Source organism: Condylura cristata, unplaced genomic scaffold (genome assembly GCF_000260355.1).
Source record: "Condylura cristata isolate star-nosed mole 26May11 unplaced genomic scaffold, ConCri1.0 scaffold00061, whole genome shotgun sequence".
Lineage (NCBI taxonomy): Eukaryota > Metazoa > Chordata > Mammalia > Eulipotyphla > Talpidae > Condylura > Condylura cristata.
In genome coordinates, this window is record NW_004567162.1 from 68,599 (window position 1) to 77,593 (window position 8,995).

General features: G+C 56.5%; 1 protein-coding gene across 1 annotated transcript; it reads right to left on the reverse strand.

Annotated features, from left to right (window-relative positions):
• Positions 1-403: 403 nt before the first annotated feature.
• Positions 404-6,181, reverse strand: LOC101626915 (class I histocompatibility antigen, Gogo-OKO alpha chain-like; the record flags this gene model as incomplete). The annotated part of the gene is made up of 6 exons (XM_012734583.1): positions 404-716; positions 3,352-3,395; positions 4,004-4,123; positions 4,570-4,839; positions 5,080-5,329; positions 6,170-6,181. Coding segments are annotated over 6 exons (711 nt in total), but the record flags the coding sequence as incomplete, so codon positions are not given.
• Positions 6,182-8,995: the final 2,814 nt, after the last annotated feature.

Here is an 8,995-nt window from a genome sequence, read left to right on the forward strand (position 1 = left end):
GCGGCGGGAGCTGGGTCTTGGCCCCAGCCAGGCAGCTGACTCAATGCACTGTACCGTCTCCTCCCCACATCAGCTCTGCTCCGCCACGTGACCCACCCTCAGGACAGACACTCTCCCACCCCCACAACCCCCCCACCCCGCCCCGGCTCAGTCCCTGACACTGGCCCCAGACACCCCATTCCAGCTTCTCCAACCCTTTATACCTCCCTGGGACTCTGTCAGCAACTGGGAGCTGGGAAGCAGGAGCTGGGCTTTAGTGCCGGGTCTACTGCCCGTCTCCCCACAACCTCATACTGTGCCTTCCCAGCCATGAGATAATACACAGACCAGATAGTATGTTTATAGTTGTAATATGAATCACAAAATATTGCACATATTAACATACAATAAATATACACACAACTATACGTATAATATATGACCTGCACAGACATCCAAGGTGAAGGTGCACAAGAGAGCTGGTGGAACCAGAGGAAAGAGAATTGCAGACAATGCTGTTACCTAATTTCAGAGATGAGAACACAGAGGTGCCAAGAGAGAAAGTTCAGGTAACAGGAGCAAGGCCCAGTCCAGCCCAGTGAGCCTGGGCTGAGCCGCTCAGACAGTCCCTGGGCTCAGGTACAGACAGCAGGGGCTGGGAGCTCTGAGGCCAGCAGACTCGGGGCGCTGAGGGTTGGGTGTCACCACTTGGCTCAGTTTGTTCAGGCCACCGGGCCCTGTGGAGAGACAGTGGGACATGCTCAGTAGCTGCAGACTGTGCTTTCTGGTCCTCAGGAACTGCCCTGTGGTTGCTCTGGAATCACATTTTCCTGTCTCTGAGGAAAGGTAACTCACACAAGCTATACAACATCTGTCAACTGACAGATTCCGGGTAGACAGGGAAAAGCTCTGAAAAATCAGAATTTCCATGCTAACTTATGTTATGATATCCCTTTCTTTGTAGAATCATAATATCAAAATATTCTGAGCAACATTCAGTTTACAACTGGATTGTCTTAGCCTCATAAGGCTAAGGCAGCTGCCTGGTTCAAGCAAGCTGCCCCAGGGCGAGAAATTCCTCTGTCTCCTGAGACAGAAGGCAAGTCACGGGAGAGATAAGACCCCAAGGCATAAAAACTCCTGGGAAGCCTCCTAGGTTTCTTTGAATAAAAAGCAAACTTCAGGTAAGACTCCCAGGGCATAAGGACTCATGGACAAATTTTAACTTTGATTACACAGGTGTTGTTTGATACACAACTGTACAACTTTCCCTTAATTTACTCCTTTTTAAAACAAGCACTAACTACTCTCTGCTAGCCTGAAATTAGCCATTAGCTTTTCTTTAGACAATCACTGATAACACTGCTAACACAATTTACTACTACACCAAGAACCCTAGTAACTTTTTGCTAACAAGCTCACCCCTCCCCAGACCCCTCTTCCTTTGAGTGATAACTAAACAGCTGTACACATGACAATTATCACAAAAACGTATAATCTAGTATACTATAATTTGTTAAGAGAAAAATGCTTGTTCCCCTTGTCCTTGAGAATGTTTTCTGGTGATCTCTCATTAACTTATCCTATACATTATTGCAATTAACTACTTGCTACACAGTATAAACAAAGACCTGCTGAGGGAATAGTGGGAAGACTTGTACCCAACCCTGACTCCCTTGTCTTCCTCGCACCCGCTCCCCTCTCCCCTTTTGGAATCTCCGCTTGCCTATGCCTTCCCATCTTAAGGTCCTGCCTGTGTTGCCTCCAGACACCTCAATAGTTGGAGCTGGTCTCCAATAGGTAACCCCATTTTTTCTCCCTCTCACCTCTCACGACCTGCTAGTCTCCCCCTCCCCTGACCCACCACTATCATCACCTGTCCCTGCCCCAACACCACCAAGTGAGAGCTTCAAAGAGCCAGGTTGAAGGAAAAGATCCAGGAGCAGAAACCCAATGTCCCCTCTCCAGCCCTGCCTGACCTTCCCCAATCCAGCCTGGGCCCCTGAGAGAGAGGTCAGGCTGGGCACGCAGGCCAGGGGGTACACACACAGGGTCTTCTTCCCGAGTCCCCAGTCTCCTCTCCTCACAGGCAACTGCACCCAGGGCCACTGCAGCTCCCCACCCACCTCCCTGCCCCTCACCTCCCTGCAGCTCAGCCTGCTCCCCTCTGCCCCGAACAGCAGCTCCTCACTGCATGATCACCCGACTCTCAGGTGACATGCTCTGAGCCCGATGGCCCTGTGCACCCCCTGCTCACACAGGCAGCCCCTGCCCCGGCCCTCCCAGCCCTCAGGCTCTCAGAATGCACTTGACCTTCCCACCCCTCCCAGGCCGACTCACCCTGAGATCTCAGCTCCACCCTGAGGCTGTGGTCTGGCTGAGGCTGCCCATGCTTCCCCCATCCTAGGGGACATGGCCAGGCACTGGCTCACAGCCTCAGGGGATTTCCTTCTTGATGCAGATTAGGGGCTCCTGTGACCCCTCAGCCTGAGGTTGGGTCTCCTCTATAGCCCTGACCTATCCAGCATCACCACCCCCCACCTCCCATTGGAACTCTCCTGTTGCACTTAGTATTTTGCAATGCACATAAAATGATCCTCTACTGAGCCCTTAGAGGCTGGGGTATTTCCCCAAGTGAGGTCAGTCAGAGGCCACAGCTGCCCTGACAGTGGCCAGTGCCCTTTTCCCACGAGGTCAGTGGATCAGCTCATCTCCTTCCTGTATGACTCACAGAAATCCAGGAATGCCATGGGTGCCGGCCAGGAGTGACCCACAGGACACCACTCTGGAGGTGGCTTGAGGGACCTCAGGATGAACAGAAGGTCATGGCCACAGACATACGGGAGGTTTTTTGCACAAAGTGAACTCACGTGATCATGGAAACCATAGAGTGGTACATAATAAATGTCCCCTCATGCAAGGTAGCTGCCGCAAATTGTAAAAGAAAATCATCGTAGGCCCTCCCTGGTGGCGCAGCGGGTTAAAGCACAGCACTGAGAAGCTAAAGCCACTTCCTCATGAGTTCGATTCCCGCCTGCCCCGGAGGTGACCACATGGCGTGGCAGATCTCTCCTGACACCCACTGCTCCCCCTCAGCAGTGTACTTCATGGATCTGCCTGTTCTGCTCCCCACTCTGTCTCTGGTGAATCCTCTCACCCGCCGCATCTCTGACCTGTACCCCAGTTCTGTATGAATAAATAAAAATATCTTAAAAAAATAAATAAATAAAATCATTGTAAACAAAATCAAGTTAGTCACATAAATGATGACACTCTGAACAGCCCCTCACATGCTCAAAATGTCCCAAAGCACCCCACAACCAAGCACCATCATAGCTGCCCAAACCCTCCCCACAGACTCCAGTGTCTCACCTTTAGGGGCTGATGACATCTCAGAGCCTGGGGACTGTCGCAGCCTGGGGGAGACAACACAGACACTGGTCAGAGCCAGGAAAGAGGAAGGGGGGAACTGGGTACCTGACCCCCCATGGGTTCCCATCTGCTCTTCCCAAGGCCTAGGGGTGAGCTTCTCCTGTCCATAATCACTCACAGCCCCAGCACAGCGTCCTCCTATTCCGCCTTTGGGGAGAAGCCACCTTGGAGAGTCAGGGCCAAGACTGAGTCACAGGATCCTAAAGGAGCTGCCTGGTCCCAGACAACAGGAAGCTTCCAGAACTGTCACTACAGACCCAGGCAAGGTCAGAAAGCATGAGGGGGAAAGTCCATGGAGGGGCACTGGGCCAACCCCCTCCTGGATCTGTCCTCAGCGGGACCCTCTGCCTGTGCCTGCTGGGAAGCAGGTCATCACCAGATCCACCAAGGGATAAACCTGTCCTCCATTGTCACTTTTGCTTTAATGAGGAGTAAGTGTTAGCAAACAGGGCCCCAGGCCGGGAAAGCACAGGTGTGTGGACAGGCACAGGTGTGTGGACAGGACTTCCCACTGACCAGGCAAGACAAACCACTATCTGGGCATTAAACCCACAGGAGGACAGGGAAACTCATCTGCCGCTCCCTTCCCTACCTGAGCGCTTCTTCCTCCACATCACAGCTGCAGCCACCGCAGCCCCAGCGAGCACAGCTCCAAGGAGAACCAGGCCAGCAATGAGGCCCCCGGTGGGGATGGAGAGCTGAGGAGGGGGCTCTGGAAGGGAAGGGGAGGGGAGACCCTGAGCCCCAGGCCTCACCTGACCCTATAAGGGGTTCAGAAGGGCCCCGAACCCGGGGAGAACTGTGCCCACCTCCCCTCCTCACCCCATCTCAGGACTCGGGGCTCTGGCAGCCCCTCATGCTTCACATGGCACGTGTATCTCTGCTCCTCTCCAGAAGACACCACCACAGCTGCCCACTTCTGGAAGGCTCCATCCCCCCCAGGCCTGGTGTCCACCAGCTCCATGTCCTGGGGCAGGTCCCTGGGGCTCCCAGAGCTGCCTCCAGGGACCAGGGAACCAGGATCAGCTATTTCAGGGACGGGTCCCCCCTCTCCATCCCCAGAGACTGGATCTCTTCAGTGTCCAGAGAGAAAGATGGGCTCCTGGACAAGTTAGTGTGCAGGACCCAATGTGAACACCACCCTGTCTGCCCTCAAACCTGAGCGCTGCAGGGTCTCCTTCCCGATCTCCAGGTATCTGCGCAGCCCCACCACGCACTCCCCCACCAGGTAGTTCCTGAAGCGCTCTGTAGCTCCTGCCGCCTCCCACTTGCGCCTGGTCATCTGAGCTGCCATGTTCCCCGCGGTCCAGGAGCTCAGGTTCAGGGCTATGTAATCGGCGCCATCATAGGCAAACTGACTGTACCCGCGGAGGAGGCGCCCGTCGGGCCCCATGTCGCAGCCAGACATCCAATGGAAGGTGTGAGACCCTGTCCCCGCCCCGCGTGAGCCCCGCCCCGCGGCAGCCCCGCCCCGCGGCAGCCCTTCCCCACGTGAGCAATTATAGGCCAAAGCCAGTAACACATCCCTAACTTTAATGGAAATCCGGGCCAATTCCATTTTGGCTGCCACTGCTGGAGCCTGTTGGGGACCATGGGGAGCGGCTGAGACCGGAAACTCGGGGTACCCTTGGGGACTGGAGAGTTGGCCCCGGCCAGCCGTGAGCTCACCTGCCTCGCTCTGGTTGTAGTAGCCTCGCAGGTTGTCCAGACCCACTCGGAAAGCCCGTGCAGTGGCTCTGTAGGTCCTGGTGTTCCTGTCCCCGTACTCCGGCCCCAACTGCTCTGCCCAGGGCGCCCGTGGTTCCTCTCGTGGACTCGTCCTGTCACTGTCGAACCGCACGAACTGCGTGTCGTCCAAGTAGCCCACGGCGATGAAGCGGGGCTCCCCGAGACCGGAACTGGACACTGCAGTGTAGAGGTACCTCAGGGAGTGCGTTCTGGGGGTGGGAGGGGTGAGGCACAGCGGGACCCTATTGGTACTGAGTGGTCCCACGAGTTGTAAAAGGGGTGGGGAGAAAAGATGGGGAACTTCATAAGGTTGGAAGAGGAGAGTGGGTGGGGTGGGGAGGGCAGGGCAGCAGTTGAGGGCAAGGGCTTTGACCCCAGTCCAGGGGGAAGTGCCCAGGCACCCAGGCAGTCCTGTAGCCCTGACCCCATAGAGACCGGTTTTCTCCCAATTCCACACTCACTCACCTGAGGGCACTCTCAGGAGAAGGACCCCCCACCCACCCCCAAAACGACAGGAGGAAGCTTCCGGGCCCCATCACTGGGAAAGCTCTTCTGTGAAAATTTGGAAACCAGAATCATTGAACCTTACTGGTGCCTGCTCTAGAAATGTGCAGCAAATAGAAGGAGAACTGGGATGTTATCAATGTCCAGCCAGAAGAAACTTCCAGAAATTGGCCCTCCATTCTCAACATCAACCATGATATGTCCCCTTCTCCTGAATCCCTCTGACACTTTGATTCCTCCCCTCCACCCCCACCCAGTCAAATTTCTGAAACCCTGTTTGTGCAGCACCCAGATGGGGAGCGCTTTGCATCTAGCAGCAGGTGTTTAGGGGCCTCCCTGGTGGCTGAGGGGTTAAAGACTCAGGCTGAAGCCACTGCAGCCACTGAGGCCTGACTCTCCCCAGCTGGGAGCTGACCCACAGGGCACAGCTGACCTGTCCTGTATGTCAGAAGCTCCCCTCAGAGTATATTTCAGTAGTTGTGCCTGTATAAAATATTGAAATGTTGTTTATGGTTAAAACTAACAGGATGTTGTCGAAGGCCCTGGATGTTATGAGAGGCCCAGGCACCAGCAGGACATTGCTTGAAAACTAACTGGATGTTTTCAGAGGCCCTGGATGTTATCAGAGGCCCAGGCACCAGCAGGACATTGCTTGCAATTACCACCTGCATGAAGGAGAATCCGAGAGTGACTCATCCTAATGGACTGCATACTTTGGAGATTTCCCAGCCCGCAAATTTCACTATATAAGACCCTCTGTGCAGAGACTGGGAGTCCATCCTGTCTGGGCGAGACCGCTGCGTCGGCACACTCCGGGGACCGGACCCGAGCCCGGGCTAGCAATAAAGGCTTGTGCTTGTCTTTTGCAACGGTTCTGTGTCTCAGCATTACTTGGACTGTAACACTTGTTCTGCCCCCCACTCTGTCTCTGGTGAATCCTCTCACCCCAGCACCTCTGGCCTACACCCCAGTTCTTAGATGCATAAATAAAAAAAAAATCTTAAAAAAAAGAATCCTGAAGACCAGACTCCTCCTGACAGGCTCCCCAAGACACCCAGACCCTGGAAAGCCCAGGCTCCCACCACCAGGCCCAGTGAAGCCCACTGGCCAGTGTCCTGGGCTAGGAGGGGGCATGATCCCCCAGAAGCAGAATCCTGCAGAGCCCCATTCTGAGGCCACAGCCTGCAGAGCCCGGTGTGGGGCGCTCTAAGCCAGCACCTGGGTGAGCTGGGACTAACCGAGGAGGCAGAGGCAGCCACTAGCACCCCAACCCCAGGATGGAGGCAACTATACCTGTCCCACATGGCACACCCCCTCTTTTATGCTGCTCCCACCTTCTTGCTCAGCTGATTTCCTCAAAAGGAGAACAAAAAATGGGTCCAGATGTCTATGGGGCGAGGGGAGGAGAAACTGAAAGACCAAAGCCACAAAAGCCTAAGGTTTAGAGTCCAGATTGTCCCAGGCACTGGTTCTGAGCAGCTGACAGTTGGCCTTGACCACAGCAGGCCCAGATCACCACACTGCTCCCTCCAGAGCAAGGACCCACCCAGCTCCCCCCACCCCAAGGAGGCCTCTCCTGCTTCTTCACCCTTCCCTTTCCTCCCTGGACACCCCACTCAACTGCACCCAGTCACAGGCAAAGTCTCCACAGTTGCAGGGCTGTTTCAGGTCTCTGCCTCCTGGGCTCTGGGAGGCCACATCAGGCCCAAACTCTCTGGGCTGCCAAAGCCCAGGCCATGGTGGTCTCCTCCTCCTCCCCCTCCCCTCTTCCAGCTCCCTGGTCAAGGCCCAGGTGCAGGTGAGGATGAGAAGCCCTGGCCTGTTTGGATTTGACCCTCCCGCTCTTTTCCTTATTCACCTTTCTAGTTACAGTGGTCTAGGCTAAGGGCAGGAAGGTGGGAAATGTTTTCTCCCCTAACCCCAATGAGAGCAAAAGGATTCAGGGGAGACCTGACAGGTGGAGGGGGGCCTCACTGGTCCTGGTGGACTGGCTGGTGCAGACAGGACAGGAGTGAGGACACGCAGTGCAGGAAGCCAGACAAGGGTAGAAGGAGCAGACCAGGGAGCACAGGGAGGGGTCAGGACGGGGCAGCGAGGGAACAGGGACTGGGCAGTGGGACCCGGGACCACCCTGGAGAGGGGAATCAAATACTGTACAAAAGTTACCAACCATGTAAGCCAATCAATCTGAAAGTAGGAAGGAAGCAGAGGCTGTCAGGGTGGAGGAAAAGATGGAGGGGGACAGGTGAATGGGCCCAGGAGAGTGGACCAGTCCCTAAGAGGATGGGAGCTGGTCAGAGGGGGAAGGGGACATGAGGGTTTGGGACAGCGGTCCCCGATCCAGCACTGTGCTATGAGGCGGGAGGGCAACATGTGCCAGGCCACCTGGGGTCCCCAAGGTCGGGGGTGGGGGGCCAGGAGGCTGGGTCTTGGGGAGGGGAAACCTGGGGTATAGCCACATAGATGTGGGGTAGCAGGACTCCAGGAGTCTACGTGTGGCCTGGGCCCCAGCGGTAAGGGGCTTGGGGAGACCTGTGGAGGTCAATGAACTGCTGAGTCCGGGGGACATGCAGATGCGGGGTGCAGGGGCTCGCAGTCAGCCAGTGCTCCAGAGGGCTGTGGGGGCTGCTGAGAACTTCAATGCTCCAGGGGACATAGGGGGGCTCACATGGGGGTGACTCAAGAGGCCATGAGGGCCCCTCCAGAGGAGGGCAGAGTCCCTCAGGCTGGGGGGAGCAGGCCCTGGGAAGGGACGGCGGCCACAGGGTGTGATCTGGGGTGGAGCCGGAGCCCACTGGGTGAAGCCCAAGGGGAGCTGCAACACTGGCAGTCTCAGGTCTGGGAGGCCGTGAGGCTGGAAGGGAGAGAGGCAGCGGGGCAAGTGCTGAGTGCCAGGGGGTCAGAGACAGAAAGACTGGGCTGGCCGGAACTCGAGCAGGCGCTGACTAGAGCCCAGGGTCTCAGTGGGGACAGAGGGACGGGAAGGCCCAGGGAGGGCCCAGGTGCATGGGCCTGAGGCAGGAGCTGGGCTGAGGCCAGGGAGGCTTGTGCCCCGCGGCTGTGCTGTGGCCAAGGCAAAGATGAGGGGCTCCGGAGCTCCCCAAGGTGACAGAACCCCAAGGCAGAAAGCACCTAGGAAAGTTGGGCTTACAGAAATGGGGGAGGTGGGATCCCTCAGAGGATGACTCCTGGCAGGCAATGGGCAGGTGGAAGGAGGGAAACGGGGGGAGGCAGAAGGACACCCTAGAACACAGAAGAGCGACAGCAGGGAGGGGGGTAGTTGTGGGGAAGGCACCTGGGAGAGCAGCAGGGGGGGTAGGCGGGAATCGAACTCATGCGGAAGTGGCTTCAG